Below are 25,392 nucleotides of genomic sequence, written 5' to 3' on the forward strand. Positions count from 1 at the left end.
ATGTAATGAGTCTTTCGGAGTGCGAGGGGAGAATGAAAATGGATGGTGATTGGACATGTGTCAGGATGGAAGGTTATGTCAGCGATTATTTTTCAAACACAAGGTAGTACATAAATGTACATGATATAAAGAAACTGGAAAGAATGTTTAACGAAGGCTAATTGATATGTGTGTGAGGAGAGAAAGGTCTTTTGGTTACTGGAGAGGGACACCATGCAGTGTCACCTATTTCTTTGGACAGCATAAACTTCTCTTTGCTCCCTTCCTCACCTCCCAAAGGAGGAGGATTGACTGCAGGAGAAAAGCTTTAGCCTGCATACTAATGGGTGTACATTCAGATGAACCTGGAACCACAACGTCATGTATGGGGAAGTTGTTTACAGGAGGGCAGTGAGAAGACAGTGTGGATATTTGATATTATAGTTGTTATAAAAGTGAAATTGTGGGAAATACTGAATGTGAAGAAGCTGGGAAACAAAGCACCATCAGGGGAACAGGAGTATAAGATAGTGGAGAAGCTGGGTTCAGTGAATTGGAGCAGATGAAAAATTTGGAAAATTTGTGGTGTGCACTCCATGCAAGTCAGACACTCTTTGAAGGAATGGTTAACCCATGGATTGCGCAATTACCCTTATTATCCCATCCCTAGGTGTGCAGAAAGTGAAGGGAAATTGATATATATATATATATATATATATATATATAAACTTGAGGATAAACATCCAGGACATCATCTGGTGAAAAAGAAATCATCTCGCTCTCTCCGTCTTTGCGTAGGGCCATGTGCAAGTTTACGTAGGGGAGTAGAAAAAAAAAATGTTTTTGTTTATTATTAACGTGAAGATAAACATCCAGGGCATCATCGGGTGAATAGAAAAAAATCTCTTTCAATCTGTCTTTGTGGGGCGCCATGCTTAAGTTTGGGTGGAGGTCGTATTGTTTACGGTGATGCACGGCCAGCACAGCCTGAGCTGTGGCTCGCAACGTGACGCTACCCAGCCTGAGCTGTGGCTCACAATCCACTGGTTAACTGGTTAGGAATGATAAACAGTGTATGTGGTAATACATAATTATCAACTGGTGGAAGATATCTTGGTAGGATGTGGAAGTTGGAAAACAGAAGAAGAAGAAGGAAGAGGGCAGTGATTGGGATGGATGCTGGAAGGAGGCTGTATTGAAAGGAGGAGGGAGTATATTAAATAAAAAATATGTGAAGAGATTACTTGAATACCTAAGTATGTGCTTTCAGAGTCAGAAAAATTTTTTACTCCATTTTAATGTACACCATAAATTATTGTATGTTCCTTCTTATTCAGATCACCACCAGATTTAAATTTTGGACCTACAGTATAAGAACACCAGCTCCTACCCTGATTGGTCAGCAAATTGGAAATTCATATTCCCATTGCGAGATGCTGTGCTTGGATGGGATTCCCATGATCCTATAGGTTTACGCTGTCTGCCTGTATGTGTTCTAATCTTTTTTGTTGTTTGTCAGGTAAAGTCTAAGAAGCATAAGAGTGAAGGGTCAACACCAGTTGCTGTGGTTGTACCAGAGTCTCCGTCAACCTCATTCACCACCAGTAGTCGACCTAGCAGGAGTTCTGCCCGTGCCGCCAGGGTTCTCAGCCGTGTCTCCCTTGAGGATTCTGAGGACGACGAATTTGAAGAGGAGGAGGAACAAGAAGTCCGGAAATCACGTAAACGAGGGTCACGACAGTCTTACACAGAACCCCCAGGAGACCCTGTTGTATCGACACTCCCTGGTGAGCGTTGTGTTCCCTCTTTAAGGATCAGACTTCCTGATCCACACGTTGTGCCTGATTTAACAGATCGCAAAACAGAAGCTTCATGGCGGGAGGCAGAGTCAGGTGATGGGAGAGGCAGCAAGTGTGAAACTAAGAGGCAACAAAGAGTTGCATCTGATATAGAGGTACTGCCACACACTACAAGAAGACAACAGCTAGGAACTTCAGAGCCAGAGGTGCTATCGCATTCCACCAGGAGGCAACACAAGACTGCACCCATAACAGAAATACTCCCACATTTTACAAGGAGGCAGCAGCAGCTAGAGTCTGAACCAGAGGTACTTTTGCATACCACTAGGAGACAACAGCAAGCAGCCACCGAACCTGAGGTGTTGTCGCATGGTACAAGAAGGCAACAACAGATAGCCTCTGAACCTGAACTATTGTCAGTTAGTACAAGAAGGCAACAGCAGGTAGTCGCAGAACCAGAGGTCTTGTCAAATACAACAAGGAGGCACCAGCAAGCTGTACCTGAAACTGAGGTGCTATCAAATACAGCAGGGAGGCACCAGCAGTTAGCCTCTGAATTAAACATACCTGCACTTACCACAAGAAGACAACAACAAGCAGTCTCAGAATCAGATATATCCCCACCAACTCCAAGGAAGCATCAACAGACAGCTTCAGTGACAGAAGCACTTTCGCATACCACAAGGAGTAAGCGGCAGGCAACCTGTGAGCCAGAAGTACTTCTTTCCACGAGAAAACAGCAACAGGCTGCTGCTCAACCAGAGATTCTCCAGCCCTCCACCAGACGGCAACGGCAGACAGCCCCTGAACCAGAAGTAGTTTATTCTACCAGAAGACACCGACAGTCCGCCTCTGAGTCAGAAGCAAGTCAGTCATCATTACAACAATCAATCAAACTTGACTCAAAGCCTGACTACAAAGACCATAGTTGTGATATATCTGCACCAGAAGAAGAAGAAGTTGAAAAAAGAAGAACTAGTAGACGTGAAACTAGGAGATTAAAGCAAAGTGTGTCCGAATCAGAGGTTACTCCACTTTCCACCAAGAGAACAGGCCCAGAGACATCTTCATATTCAACCAGGAGGGGTGGAGAGGCAGTCCAGTCCATATCACAGCCACCCAAGAAGCCTGTTTCTGTATCCACTCCTGTTTTAGACCACAAATTAGACCAGTCAGAGTCCAGAGCAGTTGTTGCCTTGACAAGAATCCCAGAGTGTGACCTTAGAGCAGCCAAAGAGAAGTCTGCTGCATGTAGCCATATCTTACCTCCTGAAGAAAGTAAACCAGTCAGAGGGAAGATAGCAGAGAGGTGTGAAGAAAAAGGAAAGGTACCTGAAACCAGTAGAGCTGAAGAGAAGGTAGCTGAGACTAGTGGAAGTGAAGATAAAGTTGTTGAGACTGGTAGAAGCAGACACAAGGAAACTGACAAGAGTGTAGAAGCTAATGTGAGTGAGTGTATAGAGAGCAAAGATGCAAACATACCAAAACTTCTTGTAAAGAGAGAAAGTGATGCATTGACACACAGGACTTCAGATGTTGAAAGTAAGCAGCCAAGTGACATAGACAGATTTGAAGCTGCCAAATCCAAATCTGTTACCAGTGTTGAAAAATCTGATCCTGGAACTGGCAGATCCAGATCTGTTCGTAAATCTGAACCTGGAACTGACAAATCCAAATCTGTTTTCAGTGTTGAAAAATCTGATCCTGGAACTGATAAATTCAAATCAGTTACCATTGTTGAAAAATCTGTTTCTGTAAATGACAAATGTAAACCTAGTTGTGAAAAGTCAGAACCTGAAACTGAAGAAGTAGGAATTAAACCTGAAACTGAAAAAGTTAGTCCACTGACAGAAGCATCCACATCTGCACTTGAAAAAACTGGGCCTGAGACAGGAATAGCTTTACCTTTAACTGAAAAAGTTAAATTAAAAACTGTACAGTGCCCAACAAAAGTTGAAAAGCCTGTGTATGAAGTTGAACATCTAATACTGAAATCTGAAGTTGATGCTCCTTTGACAGTAGAGGGAGCAGACCCTTTGTTGGAGGCACTCAGGAGAAGTGATATTCTCCCTGACCTTTCTGATTATAGTCCCAGCCACCCAGACCAGGAACCCAGGTCATCTGTGAACACACCCAAATTCTTTACAGTAACTGAAGATGCAGATTTATCCTTGGATACAGGTAAATGTCATTTGATTAGAGAGGAAGCAAATTTAGTAAAGGGAGCTTCAGAGTCAGGAGTAACTGCACATAAAACAGATACAAAGGCAGATTTACCTGAGTTGGGCATAAGTTCAGAAAGAACCACTGATGTCTGTGAAGGGACGTTATCAGTAGTCACAAAAGAGGAATCTTCTCAAGTTGTAACAGAATCTAAATCAGTTGTTCCAAAAACAGGAGCATTGTGTGCATCTGCTCACTTGTTATCTCCTGTTACTACCCAGTCATCACCAGGATTATCATTGCTATCAACACCTGTATCCATATGGGAAAAGCTGCGGGAGACTGCACAGTGTAAGAAAGTTGAAAATATTGACATTGAGAGATCAACTGACATCACATCTTCACAGATTGAAGTTACTGCTCCTTCATTACCACAGAGCTCCATTTTCTCAAGTTCAGATATAAACAAAACTTTACAGAACACCACAGCGTGTCAACCACATCATATAACCACACAAGAACAACATTTGACCACAGTCTCAAAGCTACATACACAGTCCCATCAGTCAGTAACATCACAGGTGCACAGTATTTCAGCCTTAAAACCAGAGATCAAATCTGAGACAGAAACTGTGCCATACAGTTTATCTCAGCCAGCGTCAGAGCCAGCCAAAGCTGCATCCGGATTAATTGCAGATGCATCCAAGTTAACAGCATATTTGCCTAAGTTAGCTACAGTTGCATCTGAATTAATTCCAGACAAATCCAGTTCAGTCCAAGAATCTGCTAAGGTTACTGCAAGCTCTTCAGACCTAGTTACAGACAAGTATACAGCTTCAGTTTCTGTTGCAAGTACATCAGCTCCAGACACATCAGAGCAAACCAAAGGATATACTGAAACAAGCATTGCAACTGCACCTTCTGATGCACATACCTCCTGCTTACCTTCAGTACCAAAAAGTCTTAATCCTTTTGTTGTAAAGTCATCTACATTTGAGCCTACAGCCCATTCCATTAGCAACCTTCTATCAAAGGGCAGCAAAGATCAAGTGCATCATTTGGAAGCTGTTGAGAAAGAGGAACAGAAAGTTACAGATAGTCTTTCAAAATCACATCACCTAATATTACAAGCACCCAGAACTGTAGGTGAGGTTAAGTGGTTAGAGGAGCCCAAGCAGTCACAGACAGATTCAGGCCATGACAGATGTGATGAGAAACCTTTGTTCTTAAATAAGCGGTCTCCAGAAGAAAAGAAGCAAGTTGCATCTAAGACGGACCTGAACTCACAGCACACTATCTTTGTTGCCACTCCAGAACCTGATAGAGTAATCTTACCTGAATCAGAAAAGAAAACTGAAACCTTTGTTCCTGTAGACAGGTCTTCTAACAGTGCACCAGAACCTGCCAAGAGTACAAAGACTGGAAAAGATAAAAGGGAAGACCTGACTGAAGGAGTTGTCAAGCTTCCTTTAAATAAAGACATAACATTTTTATTGGCCAGAGACAGCACAGTAGTATTAGATAAAATAGGAAAAAGTGACACAGAGCCAATAACTGAAGTTTTGCCAAACACTCAAAAAACAGATACAAAACAGCTCTCACTAGAAAGTGCCGATCCTAGTAAGAAATTAATTCTATCATCGTCCTTTGAGCACAAATCTAATCCATATGCCCCTTGGTCATTTGAGTTCAGACCTCCATCCGCTTCAGTTCAGCCTACCCACAAGTTCCAAAGCATTGAGAGTCTTATTGGTAACCGAACAGTTTCAGTGGCTGCTCAGGATAAAGCCTGTTTTGATAAACCAGTAGAATCTTGTTGTACCTTTGGATTGAAAAAGGATAAGAGGCCTGAAAGCCAATGTGTATTGAGCCATACATCCATAGCTGAACAGAGTGAAAATTCTTGTGTTCATGCATCATCTGATACTTGTACTAAGCCTCAGATTTGGGATAACAGAGGGTCTAGTACAGGAATAAATTCTGACACTGAAGAAGCTGAATTACTGTCATCCTCTGAGACCAAAACAAGCACAGTAGCAGCTGATGAAAGGAGAGAACTAAAATTTATTGTTGATACAAGGTCTGAAATAGAGACAGAAGTTCCTGCTGTGGAAAGCAAATTTGTGCTTCCCACTTTAACTGAAAGGGCATTGGAATTAAAGAATAAACAGCTTTCAACTGATTGCAAGAGTGAACTAACCAGTACTTCAGAACCATTTTCAAATCCAAGTCTTGAGAATAAACCTCTTCCTCAGATCTCACTTGTAGAGGAATCAACTGCAGTCCAGCGACACAGCAGGAAGGACAGTAGGGTAACCTGTAGTAAGTCCAGAGAGAGTAGTGCACAAGTAGAGCTTACTAGCTCTGTCTCTCAGGCGGAAGTATCTACCACTGAGGTTAAAGCTTTTCATCCTATACAGTTTGAATCACCTTGTTCATCAGTAGAATCTAATAATAATTCAACAGAATCAAGGTGTAAGTCAGAAGCTTTGCTGTTATCGGAGTCAGCTGAAGCAGCTAATAGTTCCAGCTGCAGTTCAGAAGTGATTGAACCAAAAAGTAAGCTACAGACTTCAAGTAACAAATTACCTGTTGCAGATAAGTTTGACGTAGATTCAGCCACTACTCGACAAGACCCAAAAATTTATCGAGAGGAACCTCAAAAGACCCTGAAGCATAAGGCAGGAAAATATCAGACTCCAGAAGCTGAGATTCAAGCGAAGCAAAGCTTAGAGTTGCATATTCCTCTGAAGTCAAAGGAAGATTTAATCAGTAATTTAGCTGTCTCCAGTAAAAGTGAACAACATTTGTCCTCTTCAGAATCTGTTGTTACATCTCTTGAAAAGTCTGCACCACAGAAAGAAAGACTTGATTCACTTGAGAAGGTAGAAGACGAGAAATTGAAACCTCAGATTTGTGAAGCGGTTCCTACTTGTATACAGAATTCAGAAGGAAAGGCATTTGATTTTTCAAGAAAAGAAACTGCTAGTGCTGTCATAAAAGAGGAAGAGAGCTGTTTATATAAGCAAGAGCCCTCAGATTCATCTTCTTTAAAGCTTGATATCTCATCTCCTTGTAACCTTAAAGAGGACTTAAGTCCACCTAGACCATTAAAGAAGAAATTACTGTTGTCAAGAGAGTTGATAGATTCTGCTGGGAAGTCAGCTATAATTGTAACTGACACAGAGAAGGGACAGTCCTCATATTCACCTTCAGATAACACCAGCAACTCAACTTCCTCTCAGATTAAGGTTGAGGACACAAGAAAACAGGGTAAAAAGCAAACCAGAGACTGTGTAACAGAAGACAGTAAAAGCAGAGAAGACTTCAACAGTGGCAGAAAAGAAAGCTTAAGTACTTTAAAGCTATCAGAGAAATTTGTGAAAGAAAATCATCCGAAAGATAGTACTGGTCAGGGGCAGCAACTTGAGGACATTGATTTTGAGGCTGTGAGTAAAACAGCCTTAGGGTGTGAGCAGAAGTATTTAAGTGCAGAGAAAGAGAAAGCTAACGATTCAGAATTCCTGCTTAAAACAGAAGCTTTTAGTAGTGAAGACAAATTAAGTAAGGCAAAGACAGTTGAAAATATTGCCCCTGACATAAAGCCAGATAGACAAGTTTGTGGAACTGTACCTACTTCTTTATGTAAAGGAACATCTGAAATTTTTCCACCTGTGACAGTCTCTGATACTGGTTCATCACCTAGTGCATCAAGAGATAATCCTACAGTAAGTAAAGTTAGCAGCAGCCCAGTGACAGTATCATCAAAGACTGAACTAAAACAGAGGTTCACAGGGTTTACCCCTAAACCTGTGTTTGGTGCATTTGTTTCTGGTTTACCAAAAATTGAATTTGTTCCTTCAGTGAACTTGCCAAGTACCAGGAGGGAAGAGACTTCATTTGTTAGCCAGCAAGGAGTAGCCAGTTATACAGAACAAAGGGCACAGAGGCTGAAGTACGAGAAAGGTCCAGGAAGCAAGAAACAGGAACCAGGAAGTAAAGTACAGGCAGTACATGAGAAGCAGGAGCCAATAAAAGAGAAACTGAGAGAAAGAACAACCAAGGAACTAGGGAACAAAGAGGAAGTACTAAGGACAAAACAAGAGCTAATCAACAAGGAACAGGCAGAAAGTAATAAGGAAGAAGCAGCTAGTGGAGAGCAACCAGGATATAAGAAACAGGAAGCAGTTTTCGAGGAGGAGGCAGAACATAGCATAGAGGAACAAGGACATAAAAGGAAGTCACTAAGTAATAAACAAATTGTCAGTACAGAACAGCCAGAAAGTAAAGAAGAAACACTAGCCAGTAAAGAAAAGCCAGAAAGCAAAAAGCAGGAGACAGAAAATAAAGAGAAACCACAAAGCAAACAAGAATTGCCAACTTACAGGAAACAGGCAGAAAACAAGAAACAAGAGCTAGCTGGCAAGAAAGGGGCAGAAAGTAAGAAGCAGGAGTTATTCAGCAAGGAACGGGCTGACAGTGCCAAACCAGAAACAGTTGGCAAAGAGCAACCAGCCAACAAGGTACAGGCAGAAAAGGAGAGTGAGGAGTCAGTAAATAAGGAAGAGACAGCAAATAAGAATCAAGAACCATTTGACGATAAATGGGTAGAAAGCAAGGAAGTGAAGGATCAGCCAGTAATTAAGGAACAAGCAGAAACTAAGAATCAGGAAGAAGTCAGTAAGGATCAGTCTGCAGTCAAGGAACAGACAGAAAGTAAAAATCAGGAAGAGGTCTGTAAGGATCAGTCAGTAAGCAAGGAACAGGCAGAAAGTGAGAAGCAGGAAGCAGTTAGTAAGGATCAGTCTGCAATCAAGGAACAGATAGAAAGTAAAAATCACGAAGAGGTCTGTGAGGATCAGTTGGCAACCAAGGAACAGGCAAAAAGCAAGAAGCAGGGAACAGTCTGTAAGGACCAGCCATCAAGTAAGAAGCCACCAGAACATAAGATACAAATAGTAGTCAGTAATAAGCAACCAGAAGTTCTCAAACCAGAATCAGTCAGTAAAGAACAGCTTGAAAGTAAGCAGCTGATACCAGGGAACAAGGAACAGCTTGAATGTAAACAGCAAATATCAGAACATAAAGAACAGGCAGAAAACAAACAGCAGATAGCAGGAAACAAGGAACAGACAGAAAGCGAGGAGCAGATAGGGTACACGGGACAGGCAGAAAGTAAGGAACCAAGATCAGTTGGTAAAGAATTGCTAGAAAGCAGGAGACAGGAACTAGAAAGACCACAAGAAAAGGAACAGGATCCTGTCAGTAAGGATAAGCCTCAAAGTAAGGAACATTCACAGGGGAACGAAGAGCAATCAGAAAGCAAGAAACCTGAACTAGTCACTACAAAACTGTGGGAAAGTAAAAGGCAGTTGCCAGAAAGCAAGGAATGGCCACTAGCCAGTAAAGAGCAGGCAGTTATCTTGAAACAGACACCAGTCAGTTTACGGCAGGCAGAAGAGAAAGAAGAGCTGAGGAGTGAAGGAAAGCAATTGTTGCAGGTCAGTAAAGGACTTCCAGAAAGTCGGAAGCAACCACCAGGCAGTGAAAAACAGTCAGAAAATCAGAAATGCTTACTAGTTAGTGAAGAACAGGCAGAAGGTCAGAAACAGACACCCATTTGTGAAGAACAGGCAGAAAGTCAGAAACAGACACCCACCGGTGAAGAACAGGCAGAAAGTCAGAAACACATACCTCTTACTGAAGAACGGGCAGAAAGTCAGAAACAGCCACCAGTTAGTAAAGAACAGCCACCAGCCAGTAAAGAGCAACCACCAGCCAGTATCGAGCAGCCACCGGCCAGTAAAGAGCAGCCACCAGTCAGTAAAGAACAGACACCAGTAATAAAAGAACAGTCACTAGTCAGTATAAAACAGCCTTTAGTCAGTAAAGAACAGCCATTGGTCAGGAATAAACAGCAACCAGTCAGTAAAGAGCAGTCTCTAGCCAGTAAAGAACATTCTCCATTCAGTAAAGAACAGCCTCTAGCCAGTAAAGAACAGCCACCAGTCAGTAAAGAACAGTCAGAAAGTTGCAAACCGGCTCCAGTTAACAAGGAAAAGTTTGAGAAGAATAAGGAGGAGTCTGAAAGTAAAACACAGGCACCAGTGAGTGAGGATCAAGCATATGGCAAGAAAAAGGAGCTAGGAACTAGGGAAAAGGCACAACCAGAGAAACGGGACCCTTTCAGTAAAAAACAGGATTCAGTTGATGAAAAGCAGCAAGAAAGTCAGAAACACCTAGAAAGTCCAAAACCAGTTAGAGTCAGTAAAGAACAGTCTGAAACTCAGACACAGGTTCCAGCCAGTAAAGAGCAGTCTGAAACTCAGAAATGTGTTCTTGGTGGTAAAGAACAGCTAGCAGCAAGTTGGAAACAGGCAACAGTCGCCAAAGAGCAAGTTAGCAGGGAACCATTGGAGAGTAAAGAGCAGGAGCCACAAAATAGACAAAAGCCACAAGAACAGAAACAGGAATCATCCTATGAAGAACATCCTACAAGTGAAAAACTAGTATTGGCCAGTAAGGAACTCTCAGAAAGAGAAAACCCAGTTTCATTCTGTACAGAACAGCCACTCGCTAGTAAAGAGGAACCAGAAGGTCAGAAGCAGGTACAGCATTCTAAAGAACAGCTACCAGTCAGTAAAGAACAGGCACTACTTAGTAACGACCAGCTATCAGTTAAAAAAGAGCAGCTGCCAGGTAGTAAAGAGCAGCCAGAAAGTCAGAAACAGCCTCCAGTTAGTAAAGGACCAGCATTAATTAGCCAGGAACAACCACCAGTCAGGAAAGAAGAGTTACTGCTTACTGAAGAACATCTACCAGTCAGCAGTAATCAACAGGTACAGGTTACCAAAGAACAGTTACCAGTCAGTAAGGAACAAGCACCAGTTAGTAACAACCAGCTGTCAGTCAAAAAAGAACAGCTGCCAGCTAGTAGGGAACAGCCAGAAAGTCAGAAACAGCCTCCAATTAACAAAGAACCAGCACTAGTCAGTCAAGAACAACCACCAGTCAGTAAAGGTCAAGTGCCAGGTAGTAAAGAACAGAGATTGATCAGTAAACAGCAAGCACCAGTTGGTCAAGAACATTCAGAAAGTCATCAGCAGCTACCAGTCAGCAAACAACCACAACCATTCATTAGAGAACAGCCACCAGTCAGCAAGCAACAACCACAAAGGAAGAATTTAGAACAAGTAATCACAAGACCTCCTTGTACTAAAGATCAGGATCCGGAAAGCCATAAACAAGTTCCAGTAAGTAAGGAAGAGGGGGGAAGCAAGAAAGTAGAAAGCCATAAACAAGGTCCAGTAAGTAAGGAAGAGGTAGTAAGCAAGAAACCAGAACAAATCATCCCAGAAAGGAAGAAACAGGAGGCAGTTGATAAGGAACAAGCAGAAAAAAGTGAACAGAAAACTGAAAACAAAAATCAGGAACCAGAAAACAAGAAGCAGGAACCAGGAAATAAGGAACTATTAGAAAGTTGGACACAACAGGCAGGAATCAAGGGTGAGGCAGAGATTAGAAAACAGGTACTAATCATTGAAGGAGAGACAAGAAACACAGAACAGACAGACAGCAGTAAACAGCAGCCAGCAGACAAGGAACAGGTAGAAAGTAAGAAACAAGAAGACATTGCCAGAGAACAAGAAGAAAGCAAGAAAGAGGAGTCAGGTAGCAAGGAACAGCTAAAAAATAAGAAACAGGGGTCAGGAAGCAAGGAACACACAGAAAATAAGAAGCAGGAGTCAGGAAGCAAGGAACAATCAGAAAACAAGAAGTCAGAGCCAGTAGTCACAAAGCAGCTAGAAAATAACCATCAGGATTGTATAAGTAAACAATCGTCAGTAAACAAAGAACAGACAGAGACCAAAAAACCATCACCAGCTAGTGAAGAAGACGCAGTAAACAAGCAGCATTCAAAGAGCAGAACACAGGAACCAGAAAGCAAGAAACAGGAGTCAGAGATTAAGAAAGAGGAAAGCAAGGAGGAGGAGTCCAAGAATACAAACGGGGCATCAGAAAACAAAAAACAGGGGACACAAAATAAAAAACAGGAGCCAGAACACACTGAACAGGGACAAGACGGAAAGAAGCAGGAACTAGTTATTGCAGAACAGCCTGAAAATAAGGAGGAGGAACCAGAAACTAAGAAACAGGACCAAGGAAACAAGGAACACCCAGAAAGTAAGAAGCAAGACACCACGAAAGAGGGGTTGCCAGAAAGTAAGAAACACAAATCTGGAAAGGAGGAACATCCAGAAAGTAAACTAAAGGACCCCACCAACAGGTTACTGCTTGAAAGTAAGACTCAGAAGACTGAAAACAAGGAATACCCAGAAACTAAAAAACAGGAACCCTATAACATTGTACTACCTGAAAGTAAGAAACAGGAGACATTAAATAAGGAATACCCTGAAAGTAAGAAACGAGAACCTACAAACAGGGAAAAGCCAGTGACAGGAGAAAAGGTGGCATTCAGTGCAAAAACAGTGGTTGAAATCCAACAGAAGGAAACAGAAAGCAAAAACCCAGACACAGTAAATAGAAATAGTGCTTCTGGTCCACCAGTCACATACTTTACCTCTAGGTTCCCAGTAGCTTTCCTTGACATACCCCTCCCTGAACCACGCTTCCCACCAAGGAATAGTCAAATAGTCAGCAGTGGAACAAGACTGACTGGAGGAGGAGGTGGCACAGAAGTGGCAGTGCAAAGGACAGCAGCAGCCAACTTGGTGCAGCCAGTTAGCATCCTCAAGGATCATCAGAAAAGTGAATTAGACTGTTCTGTCGTCTCCACTGAACACATCAACAGCTTCACACTTAACATAGAGGTACGTACGTAATTTGCTCTTTCTTTTGAGAAATGTGAATTAGGCTGTTCTGCCATCTTTACTGAACATGTCAACAGCTTCTCACTTAACATGGAGGTACATGAGTAATTCTCTCTCTCTCTCTCTTTATCTCTCTCTTCCCCCCTCCCCCCCTTAATTTATGTTTCGAGAGGAAGTGACTTAAGGTGATGCAGTGTTAAATGAAGAGAGACATGGTTTGCTGGAAGAATGTATCTCATTGCAGTAATAGAAAAGTTACAAGTGTAAAAGTGGAGAGTAAGTGGCTAAAGCATGAAAGGTGGCTTTGCTTTGAAAGCCTACATGTGAAACAAGACAGATAGTGGAGATTGCACAATGATTTAATGAATGTTTTTGCCTATCTTAATATATGATTGTGAGACTGGTATATAGCTGTATATGTCATTAGTATGAATAGTCTGGAATAAGAACAGGGAAATGTGTGTGGGAACAAGGTTGTGAACTGTCGAGTAATAAAATCTTTGTATAAGTATATGGTAGATTGAAGGGATGTGCTTAGATGGTGTAGGAGTGTAATTAGATGGTATGGTCATAGCGAGAGTATGGATTTAAGTATGGTGGTAAAAGGGATCTGGAGGTGAAAAGTGTGGTAGGCCAGGGTAGATCATCATCATCATCATTTAATCCTGTGTTGCGCCATGAGAAGTGTAGGAGTCTGGGGCTAGGCAACTTGGTCCTGACATTTAGGGTGAGAGTGACCTGTCACACATCCCTGAGTGGCACTATGTTAGCAATAAACCCAACCACCCTTTAGGTATAAACCTGCATAGGCTTAGTCCAATTGGAGCACCTTAATTGCCCACTAAACCACCAGGTGCCATATTACCACCCAGCATAGTAAATGGTTTCCTGATGTACAGGAAACCATTTGGCTTGTCACTCAGTGGAGTCACCTGTAGACAGAAGGAAGAGTAAAGAATGAAGAAAAAAACAGACAGAAGAGGAAGGAAGGAAATGACAGCCAGGACCCATAAGTGGGTATGGGAAAAGAGAATGTTTGGTATGTACAGTAAGTTGTGGAAGACATATGGATTTAAAAAAAAAAAAAAAGTAATGAAATGCCCTGAGATGCAAATGGAGCATTGCTCTATCCCACTGGTATAATATATCAGTTCCATTTGTAAGAAAAAAAATGTGTGCATTGTTGCCAAGGGCTTGAATGATGTGTAAAAGATTGTTTGAATTACAGTAGTTTGCTGGGGATACTGATTGATAGCTCTCAAACTTTTTTACTTATTTGTTTATGGATTCTGCCTCACCCCACCTGAGTTCTTAGATGAAAAATATGGTTGGTATGGTAATTGTGATGAGGGTTTGATAGTGCTCAGATTTTTGCTGTTTATTTGTTTATGGAGTGTGCTTCACCTCACCTGAGTTCTTTAATGAAAAATATGGTTGGTATGATAGTTGAGATGATGACGGGTTTTGTTAAAGAATCTATCTATAGCCTGGCGCCCTAATCCCGCAAAGGGTGGCCGCAGACAAAACACCTCCAAGTCGCTCTGTCACCCACCATTTGACTGCCCTCCCTCTAACTCACTCCCCCCTCCCTCATAGACCTCAACTCCATCCTTCCACCTCATCCTCGGTCTCCCTCTCCCTCCCTCCATTTTACCTTTTACCTACATACACCCTCTTAGTCAGTCTCTCATTCTCCATTCTCTCCACATGTCCAAACCACCTCATTGTATTTCTCCTGATTCTCTCAATCACATTAACATCCACCCCACAACATTCTTTCACTTCTTCATTCATCAACCTGCCCCTCCATGTCACTCACATGCTCTTTGTTATGTATATGATCTCCAGAATTGTGGTTCTGTATTTCTGTGTCAGATGTATCCGAATTCTGGAAGAACAAGCCCAAGGGAAAAATGAAAAGGTTTTTAAATCCTAACCAACACCCACTACATCCATAGCTTGATATAGTCACATTAACACGAATGCATACTCACCTTTCAATATCTCCCTATGGAGTACTGTACATCAGTCAGTAGTTTATTATTACTGAATATAAGAACTAAAATGGTGAAGATCTGTATCACTAATACATTTAAAGCACTACAAATTACTTCTGGCCATCCTGCTTGACTGAGTTTGAACCAGATGGGATTGTTCTGTATGTACATAATCAACTCTCAGTATCCCTATTCAACATTCTTCATTGGTCTGCTATATGGAAATCTGTAAGTCATATATATATATATATATATATATATAAAGGAGCGTTGTGGTGTGGATGTGGATGTGATAGGAAGCGTTATGAGGAACACACTGAGGTGGTTTGGCCATGTGGAGAGGATGGAGGGTGAAAGACTGACGAAGAGAGTGTATGTGAGTGAGGTGGAGGGAGGAAGAGGGAGGGGGAGGCTGAGGATGAGATGGAGGGATGGGGTGGAGAGGTATATGAGAGAGGGGGGTGTGAGTTGGGAGCAGGGCAGTGAAATGGCGGGGGACAGGGCGACTTGGAGGCGATTTGTTTGTGGCCACCCCAAACGGGATTGAGGCGTCTGGCAATAGATAGATGAAGGAAAAATATCGGGAAGCGAATGTGCAGCTGAGAATCTTAAAAAATTGTGCATCTTTTTCCTTTTGTTTTAATGCGCAATAAAGTGCAGAAATAACCATAATCTGTATACTTACCATTGTATCATCATCATCATCCAGACCTCCTTTCCCACCCTAGGGCAGGGTGAGGAGTAGCAATGTTCAGACAGTATTGTAAAGGTAGTTTACTTGTATTGTTGTTTTGCATGGTTTAAACCAGATTTGTATATCTTTATTTTTTTTTTTTTCCTGATATTTTTCTATGGCAAGGTATAAAAATCCTAGTTTTTGCCTGACTTCAACTTGATATTTTGACTTTTTCTTTTCTTTGTTTTCATATTTTGAACATACTGTGATATTGTACAACTGTTCAGCTTTAAAGTGACACCACAACCAACATTCTATTAAGAAAAATGTATTGACACGGAACGATCCAAAAAAATTATTGCAGCCTGAAAATGTGGGTTAGCACGAGAGTGGCTGACTCGAGCGCAGACATAATCTGCCCGGCCCAGAAACCTGATAGGGTTAATTCTTGTGTCCAGTATATCTTCAGGTAACTTCACATGGTTTTGCCATTCCATGGCTTTTGTATCAAACATTTTGCTTATATTGTCCCATTAATGCTAGACTCCTGCACAGTTATATAGGGATCCTTTCTTTACCTTCATAACTGTCCTTACCCAAGGTGACTGCTTTCAGAACATCTTCCAACTTCCTCCCCTTGCTGGACATTCCTGTCACGTACTTATTCTGTACATTTAGCAGATTACACCTTATAGGTACTGAAGCTCACACACTTCCATCACTAACATTCAGCATAACAGTTTAGTCTCATAAAGTCTCTCTCAGAAAAAAACTTCTCTTTATCGTGTTTAAATCGTCTGGGGTTTGCTGGAATAAATTTAAGGAGATGGCCATGGGCTGAAAAGGCTCTGTGTCTCAGAAAATAACTTCTCTTTATCGGGTTCAAATCAGCTGGAGTTTGCTGGAATAAATTTAAAGAGATGACCATGGGCTGAAAAGGCTAATGAGAGTTTTCTGTCCATTTAACCTAAAGGTGTATCTCCTAAACTAATGTATATAATTATTGTGCATTAGCCGTAAGAAAAAATTTAAGTCTTTAGGGTGAAGGCAGAAAAACAGCTCAAGGAAAAAAAAGAAAAAGAAAAAGAAGTCTGTGGCACTACGTAGATGATGTCTGGCTTTTTTCCCCATGGTATTGTACTTTAACCAGTAAATATATAATTAAATGGTTTGTTGTTTGTAAGTGTAAACCAGTTTTCAATTTGCAGATGGCCAGACGTAGGAAGACTGAAGGTTCGGAAGCAGGAAGTGAGTCAGCCCAGCAATTGAAGAAGAGTGGTGAAGGTATGGATGAGAGGCAAGAGGAGGGTGCAGAAGCTCAGGGATGGCAGACTAGGGGGAGAAATGATGACAGCAGTAATGGAGATGTTGGATGTAAACAGGGAGAGAGACAACCGGAGGAGGGGGAGGTTGACAACTCAAGGCGCATGAGGAGGAGTTCTCGAAGTAAGAGCAAGGAGAAGGATTTGGTCTCAGAAAGAGAACTGAACAGGAGGAGGAGGACATTTGGAGATGGGAGAAGCCAAAGTACTGATCTGGATGAGGAAGGGGAGAGTGAGCTCTCAAGTATGATATCTCGGCAGCAACGAGTGAGACACAGAAGTACCAGAGAAGACAGTGTGAGTAAGGACAGTATTGATGAGGAGGATGGTCCGCCTACCCCTCTTCGAAGGTCTCACAGAAGAGACTCAAGCAGAAGTCAGGAGGAAGAGGAGAATGAGGAAGAAGGAAGAAAATCCCGAATCTTGGAGAGGATCCAGGAAGTGAATGAGAGCATCACCGAGAGTCCTAAAAAGGCTGGTGTGCCTGAGGGAGGTAGGAAAGGTGTAGATATGGAGGGAAAAACAGGGAATATGAAAAATGAGAAGGCAGGTGATAAACAGGAGGAGAATGCTGGGGAAAATAGCCAGAGGGAACGAGAGTCAGAAGCTGAGACAGATAAAAGTAAGTCGCCAGATGAAGCCAAAGATAAAGTAAAAATGGAGAAGTGTCAAGAAACCAAACCTAAGGAAAATTCTGACAAAGAAGGAACAAAGAGTGGGGAAGAGAGTGAATATGATGAGGAAGGTGAGAAGAGAAGCATATCCCGACCAAAACTTCTCCGTGATGAAGTAAGGAAAGTGGAGGAGAAGTTAAGAATGCTGGAGCAGAAGCAGAAGGGTCAAAAGGAACAGTCTCGTAGCCGGTGAGTTACCTACTTCCTCTTAACTCCACCATAAGTATAGACTATTTCAAGTAAATTTTAATGGCATGAACCTCTCATCCATCTGGAAAGTTTGTTAGTGAGTTATCTTTGAATGGATTTACTGACCACCAGCAGTGTCATCTGACACAGATGTTGCAGATTATGAAATATCAGAAATGCAATGAAACACAGCTACTACTTTTTAAAATATACCAGTAGTATTTCATGTAGTCCCTTTTGAGACCAAATTCTTAGGTTCCCATATTGTACAGGTGACCTACCAGTTGGTGGTAGGTGGGGATGCCCACTGTCCACTCACTTGATGTAGTGCTGCTCTCGGGTGACTGCTCTTTTCTCCCTTCCTTCTTTCCTTCCTTTCTCCTCTGTCTTTCTTTCCTTCATTCTTTACTCTTCCTTCTGTGTATGGGTGACTCTACACTTGAGTGACAGGCCAAATGTTTACTTGTATGCCAGGAAACCACTTACTATGCTGGGTGGTAACCATATAACCAGATTATGGCGCCTGGTGGTTTAGTGAGTAGTTAAGGCACTCCAGTCAGGTTGAGCTTGTGCAGGTTTATATTCAAGGGGTGGTTGGGGTTTATTGCTCATGTAATGCCTCTCAGGGATGAGTGAGGCTGGTCACTCTAATCTTTAATGTCAGAACCAACTTGGCTAGCCCTGGGCTTTTATACTTCTCATGGGGCAACACAGGAGTAGATGATGATGATGATAACTTACCAGTGCACCCAGTTTTGGAGAACATCTCTGATATATCATGAGGATGCAGTGTATTTGGTAATCATTACCTACCGTACTTGGTACAGGAAAACTAAAGGAGTTAGACAGTCATGTCATATAGTAGCATGGTGCTCATTTTTAGAAACTAGGCTGTAATTAGAATCTGGATCTTGGTTTTGGAAGTTGAAAATTACAGTACGGTATGTTGGTTTCAGACTATTTTTTTTTTTTTTTTTTTTTTTTTTTGGCATGAATTTGAAAGGCAGAAGAGAGATGTGGAATGGAACTAAGTAAGAAATACAGTAATCACTCTAATATCCGGACGCCCAATATCCGAACATCCCCACTAACCGAACCTTATCGTCCTGGGATCAAACATTCCCAAAATGGTCCGAAAATCCAAAAAAATTGGGGAAAAAAATCGATTTTTTGCCGTCCGTAATTTGAACTTGCCGCGCGCGCCGCGTGAGAGCATTGTTTTGGTTCGTCATTCCTCCGACGTCCGATAGAGCGCCGCTGCATCCTCCCCACTTCCCGCCTGTCTCTCACCGCGACAAGACCTACGCTCTTCGCCATGGCTGCCCACGTGCTCGCTTTTGTGGTGGTGCCGTACTTGCTGCAAGGCCTCCTGCTGCTCTCTGCCCTACTCTTAGTGTGTGTGATGATGGCCCCGCCTCCTGAGAAAAGGAAGAGAGTGGTGTTGACTCTGGAGAAGAAACGGGAGATATTGGAGAAGGTTGATGCGGGTTGGTCTTCTTCTCGCATTCTCCGCGAGTTCAACCTGGCCCGGTCGACTTTGTTTGATATCAAGCGTTCCCGAGACAAGCTCATGCAGTACACGGCTGACTTCTCGTCGAGAAGCAAACGCAACGTGGAGAGGAAGGTTATGTTTACCCCCAAGTATGCAGAGATCGACCGCTCCACGTTGATTTGGTATCGACAGCAACGTGCAGCTGGTGTGATGGTACGTGGAACGGAGCTGAAGGCTGCTGCTGAGAAGTTTGCAAGGCTTCACGACGCCCTAGACTTCAAGGCATCCGAGGGTTGGCTCTTCGCGTTCAAGTTGCGACATGGCCTTACTAACCGTAAAGCACATGGCGAAGCATTGGACGCTAACGAGGATGGAGTGGACGAGTTTCGGCACAAGGTGAAAGGCTTGATCGACAGGGAGGGCCTCACTCTCGGTCAAGTCTATAACGTTGACGAAACTGGCCTATTCTATCGCTCGGTGCCAATGAACACTCTCGCCGATGAGACGGAGAAGCGTGTACCTGGCCGCAAGCTTTCTAAGGAACGGATATCTGCTTTGTGTTGTGCCAATGCTAACGGCATGCACCGGCTTAAGCCCGTTATTGTTGGCCGTGCAAAGCAGCCTCGGTGCCTTCGTGGGGTGATGGATGTCCTTCCTGTCGTATGGTACCATTCTTTGAAAGCATGGTTCACAGCTGTGATTTTCAAAGACTGGTTTCACCATCACTTCGTCAAGGAGGTCATACATTACCAGACGAAGACACTGGGAATTCCTCGCGACCAGGTAAAGGCTCTCCTTCTCCTCGACAATGCACCTGCCCACCCGTGCGACAAGGACTTGGTTGCTGAGAATGGCCGTATTAGGTGCATGTTTCTGCCACCTAATACGACTGCTCTCATTCAACCAATGGACCAAGGAGTGATCGTGGCAACAAAGCGCCTGTACCGTCGGAAGTTCCTGGACGAGGTGATGGTGGTTCTCGAGGACGAGGACGAGCGCAGGGAAGGACGTGACACTCGAGGCAAGCGGACTTTGGAAAACCTTCGCCGCTACAACATCAAGTCTGCGCTGTACAACTGGGCTAGTGCATGGAAGGAAGTCCCTGTGAAAACTCTTGAAAATGGTTGGTCTCGTCTGCTTCTCGGAACAGATGTGGAGTACGATTTCCTAGGGTTTGACGTGGATTACTTCCATGCACGGCTACGTACGCACGGCGACGATGTTGATGTGGACGATGTTCGTGAGTGGTTGGACGACGACGAGGGCGATCCTGGGTATCAGACGTTGTCTGATATCGAGATCGCATCTTCGGTTGCTGGTGTCAGTCCCGAACTTGAAGATTCCGACGACGAAGGCGATGATGATGCAGACTCCGCCCAGCAGGACACTACTCCAGCCATCCCCAAGCTGAGCGCACTCCGGGAACATCTACAGTTCGTCCTAGACTACCTGGAACACCCGGACTGCGACAGGGAGATGGGGCCCTTGGGACTCGTGGAGGAAGTGCGTGCTTTCCGGCAGCGCATCATCAATCGCCAGAATCGTCGGTCCTTGCGTCAGTCAACGATTGACAGTTTTTTCAGGCCCGTGACCCCCGCTGTGCCAAGCCCTGGTTCCACTCCGTTGCCTCCCCAAGACAGGCCCTCATGCTCCGAGCCACAGCCCAGCACATCAGCTACAGTGGAGTCACCGCTCGACGTGAGTTTGCGGCTGTCTTCAGAGTCTTCTGTAGTCGGTACGCCATCACCACTACCCACCGATGCACCCCTTGGACGCCTGCCAGTGATACTCTCGGGCTCTGACAGTGAATAAACAGCAAGAACTTCTCCACTAGACCACACGGGAATTTTGAGTGTTGTGCAGTGAAAAAAACGGTGTGTTGTGTTAAGGTTTTCAAGTTGGGAGAAAAGACTAAGTAGAAAAGAAATTTAACGTAACTAACCTTCTTTGTTTTGGCTTTGGAAACTTAAAAAACTTGGGAAAAGTTAATGTGCAACACTTAAATTTAATGGAACATTATTTGGACTAAAGTGAACACTGTGAAAAGAACGGACTTCTGTGTGTTAGTGACTAAGTTCAGTGCAAGACTTCAGGAAGAGTGTAGTGCAAGTGCTTCAGGAAATCGTTCTTACTGTCAGAGTCCGAGAGGAGGCGGTTATTCATCGAGGTGGCCAGGGACTTGCTGTAAGTAGCCAAAATGTTTCATGTTGTACTATTTTCCATACTATATTTACCAGAATGTTTCATATTGTATTTTTTCCCATACTATACTTACCAGAAAGTGTCATACTGTACTTCTTTCCATACTAAACTTACCTCATGCATGTGCAGTAGGAATGTGTTTTTCAGAGTTCGGTTAGGTTCGGTTAGGTTAGGTTCGGTTAGAGTCCATAAGTACCAGAATGTTTATTAATGTATGAACATACTTCTAAACCCACATTTTATGTGTCTATTGCATTTATTTCAGTCATTTATGTGCCTTATTGGTGTGATTTGGGTGTTAAATAGGTGCTATGCATGTCCGGAGGGAGTTGTATAGGTGTTTCTCTGTGTTAGGGTCCGTAAGTACAAGTCCATAAGCTGGGGCCCAATATCCGGACAAAACCAATATCCGAACCTACCGATGGCTCTATTGATCCGGATATTGGAGTGATTACTGTATACAGTATACGGTTGCATAGACTTTATGGGATAAGAAATGTAGAGTGAATGATGTGGAGTTGGGAAGTATGTTGATAAATGGATTGTACAACAACACAATACAGTAAAACCTCAATATAACAGACTTCAATAGACCGGATTCCCTTTTATCGGACTCGAGGAGCTACCGGACTAAATTCCTATAAATCGGAAAAAGTCCGATAAAGCCAGAAGCAGTCTGGACTGCCTGACGACTTCAGTTATGTTCACTGCAATAAGGTAAATAAAAGACATGTTTATCAGTGTACAGTACAGTATTATTATGTATATATTATACCATTTGATTAATGTAGTGAAGTTATAACAGTACAGTACTGCAGTGGTAGTCAAAACAGTTTGAAAACCGTTTGTGCGATCCGGACTAATGTGTGATACATCAGAAAAAGTTCGGTTTAGCAGAGGGAAGTCCGGATGTCGCTTTTATCGGAATTTTGCATTTTTTGGAAAGGTTTCGGCCCCAATTGGTCCGTTGTAGTGAGGTTTAGCAGAGGGAAGTCCAGATGTCGCTGTTATCGGAATTTCGCATTTTTTGGAATGACTTCGGCCCCAATTGGTCCGTTGTAGTGAGGTCTTACTGAATAAAGTGCATGAGAGTTGAAGGTGGGTTGGGGTGTGATAGGCCGAGGAGGAGGTGAATGGATGTGGTAAATTAGTGTATGAGAAAACAAGGTAAGGAAGTACTGTATAGGAAGCTAAGGAATTAACACATTTAAATGGATGGATGAAGTGTATACAGAAAAGCACATAGAGCATTTTGTACCTCTTTTTGAACAGGTGGTCAGTGGATAGATCATGGGATGTATTCTAAGTGGCATGAAAGGTTTCATACCATTTCTTCCCAAGCAATTTATCCATCCATCCATCATCCAATCCTACGTTGCCCCATGAGGAGCGTAGGAGCCTGGAGCTAGGCAGTTGGTCCTGAGATTTAAGATGAGAGTGACCAGCCTCACTCATCCCTGAGTGGCATTATGTGAGCAATAAACCCAAACCACCCCTTGGATATAAACCTCCGCCGGTCAATCCGATTGGAGTACAATAATTACCCACTAAACCACCAGGCGCCAAAATTTGGTTATATGGTTACCACCCAGCGTAGTAAATGGTTTCCTGGTGTTCAGGAAACCATTTGGCTTGTCACGCAGTGTAGAGTCACCCACGGGCAGAAGGAAGAGGAAAGAATGAAGGAATGAAAGACAGAAGAGGGAGTGCAAAGTCACCCGCAGGGAGAAAGACGAGGAAAGACAGAAGAAGATGGAAGGAAAGAAGGATGGAGGAGAGGACAGGGCAGACACCTGAGAGTAGCACTACATTGAGTGAGTGGATGGTGAGTGCCCCCACCTACCACATATAATGCATATTATTACTTAACCTTTTCTTGTGTGTTGCATATATCAGATTAATATCGAGATAATTTGCATCAGTAGCTGACATATGGAAGATAATGGTGTGTATTATGCAAAATACACTGATGAGGAAGAAGTACTGTGAAGGCTCTAAAGGCACCTAGAATATGACACTTAGGTTCCACAGGTGGAGATGGTTTTACCCTTCGAGTTGGTGCCAGGATTCCAGAGACATAATTGGGAATGGTTGTATGGCTCATTTTGCTGGGCTTCTTGTTTAATAAATTTTATCCTTTTTTTTTTTTTTCCCCCATACCTCATTTTTAGCTGTTAGTTGGGGTTAGAATGATTAGCCTCTTCAACCCAGGATTTATTTATTTATTTATTTTTATTTTTTTCAAACTGGAGAGGTTAAACACGGCCTTCCTTTACCTCATCTTTACAAGAGCTCACCACAGGGCTGAATAAAATCTAGATATATCAAGAATTAATTTTTAAAATGTGTACAGCATTTTAAAATAGGTGACCAAGGCTGACATGCAAGCTAGTTGGAGCGTTTATAAACAAAACAAAACAATATACAGCATAAATCACCAGGTTGAAGGGATTGATTGTGGTCAGTAGCATCATCTCGTTACATACTATAACTTGATATGGAATTGCAACATTTGGTTCCAGGTCTCTTAGTCCAAGGAGATCCAGAGGGAATGACGGTAGGAAGGAGTACAGCCCTGAAAGGAGGAAAAGAGAGGAGAGAAGGGAGGTCACCATCCAGGAAAAGAGGAGGGGAAAGGAGAGTACAGACAAGAGGAAGAAGAGGGAAGAAGAAAATTCCGACAGGAGGAAGAAGAGGGAACCGAGTCCCAATCAAAGGAGGAGAAAAGAGGATGAGAGCCCTGAGAAGAGGAAGAAAAAGGATGAGAAAAGAGAGGATGGAGAGGCAAACCCAGAGGGGAGGAGAAAACGAGATGAAGAGAAAACAAGAACTCGTCCTCGCCTCACCAGAAATGAAGTCAGAGTTCCTGAAAGTGAGAAAGAGAAGGAGGAACTGAAGGAGAAGAGGGAGAGGAGCTTTAAGAAAGACAGGTCTCCCTCTGATAGTAGGTGAGGATATGTAATGGTTATTATTAAATCACAAATTATTTAGCAATTCCATTCCTGTATATTTATTTATTTAATTGCTAATTGGCCAGTAAAACATCATGGTCATCATTCAGACCTCTTTCCTCATGTAAGAATGGATTGAGGTGGGGTCTGTTAGAGTAAGAAAGACCCGTTATGAGAACTAGCAAAAGTGTGCCCACATTCATTCACTCACCATTCAAGCCCGTGGAAGTCAAACCTTGACTTTGAGGACTTTGGTTTCTTGATGTAGGTGGTCTGTGGGTGTAGTAGCTGTGCAGCCTGTGATTATTTTTAGGGCCTTGTTCTGTATGGTCTGTAGAGTGTTGTAGAGTGTTTTGGTGAGGTTAGGAGCCGAAGCAGGTCTTGCATAATTCATCACTGAACGTATGTATTGTTTGCATAGTGTGGTGGTGGTTTCTTTGTTGTGTCCGAATGTTGTATGGGCAAGTGACCCCAAGGCATTGAGTCTTGGTGTTATTTTATTTTTAATGTTGGTGATGTGTCATTTAAATGACATTGATGTATTGTATGTTATGCCAAGGATTTTGTGTGTGGCTGTGTGGTAGGGGAGTGTTATTTATGGTGAGGTGTGGAATGTGATTGTGTTCTGCTGTCCAGTTTGTGAGAAGGGTCACTGTAGATTTGGCTAGGGCTAATTTGAGCCCGTTTGTGATGAACCATTCGTGTAGTGTGTTGAGGTAAGGTTGATGATGTGTGCGGCTGTGTTTGCATTTTGGTGCGTACATGTAAGTGTTATATCATCAGCATAGGAAGCTGTGTGTGTCTGTGGTGTGTGGGGTGTGGATATGTCATGCATGTATAGGTTTAAGAGTGTAGGGGACAAAACAGATCCTTGGGGGACGCCGTTTGTGAAGTTTCTGATGTTAGAAGACTGACCGGCAAATGTTACGTGTGCACATCTGCCTGTTAAGTAGTTTGCCAGCCATCATTTTGGGTTATTGTGCATGTTTGTATTGAGTATTTTGTTGGTGAGTTTGTGGCGGGGGATGGCATCAAAAGCTTTGCTGATGTCTAGTGTGATTAGGAGTGTTTTGTGTGGTGGCCAAGCTGAATTCATGCCATCGAGAACTCTCTGTGC

At 42.9% G+C, this 25,392-nt stretch overlaps 1 protein-coding gene across 1 annotated transcript in view; it reads left to right on the forward strand.

Annotated features, from left to right (window-relative positions):
• Positions 1 to 25,392, forward strand: part of LOC145401336 (uncharacterized) — a 109,495-nt gene that overhangs the window by 27,273 nt on the left and 56,830 nt on the right. The window contains exons 5-7 of the mRNA XM_080273661.1: positions 1,499 to 12,772; positions 16,654 to 17,630; positions 23,847 to 24,272. Of these exons, the coding sequence (XP_080129787.1) occupies positions 1,499 to 12,772; positions 16,654 to 17,630; positions 23,847 to 24,272 (12,677 nt within the window). The remainder of the gene's footprint in view (positions 1 to 1,498; positions 12,773 to 16,653; positions 17,631 to 23,846; positions 24,273 to 25,392) is intronic.

Source organism: Coenobita brevimanus, chromosome 55 (assembly GCF_032717465.1).
Source record: "Coenobita brevimanus isolate Jiangsu-jjx chromosome 55, ASM3271746v2, whole genome shotgun sequence".
Taxonomy (NCBI): domain Eukaryota; kingdom Metazoa; phylum Arthropoda; class Malacostraca; order Decapoda; family Coenobitidae; genus Coenobita; species Coenobita brevimanus.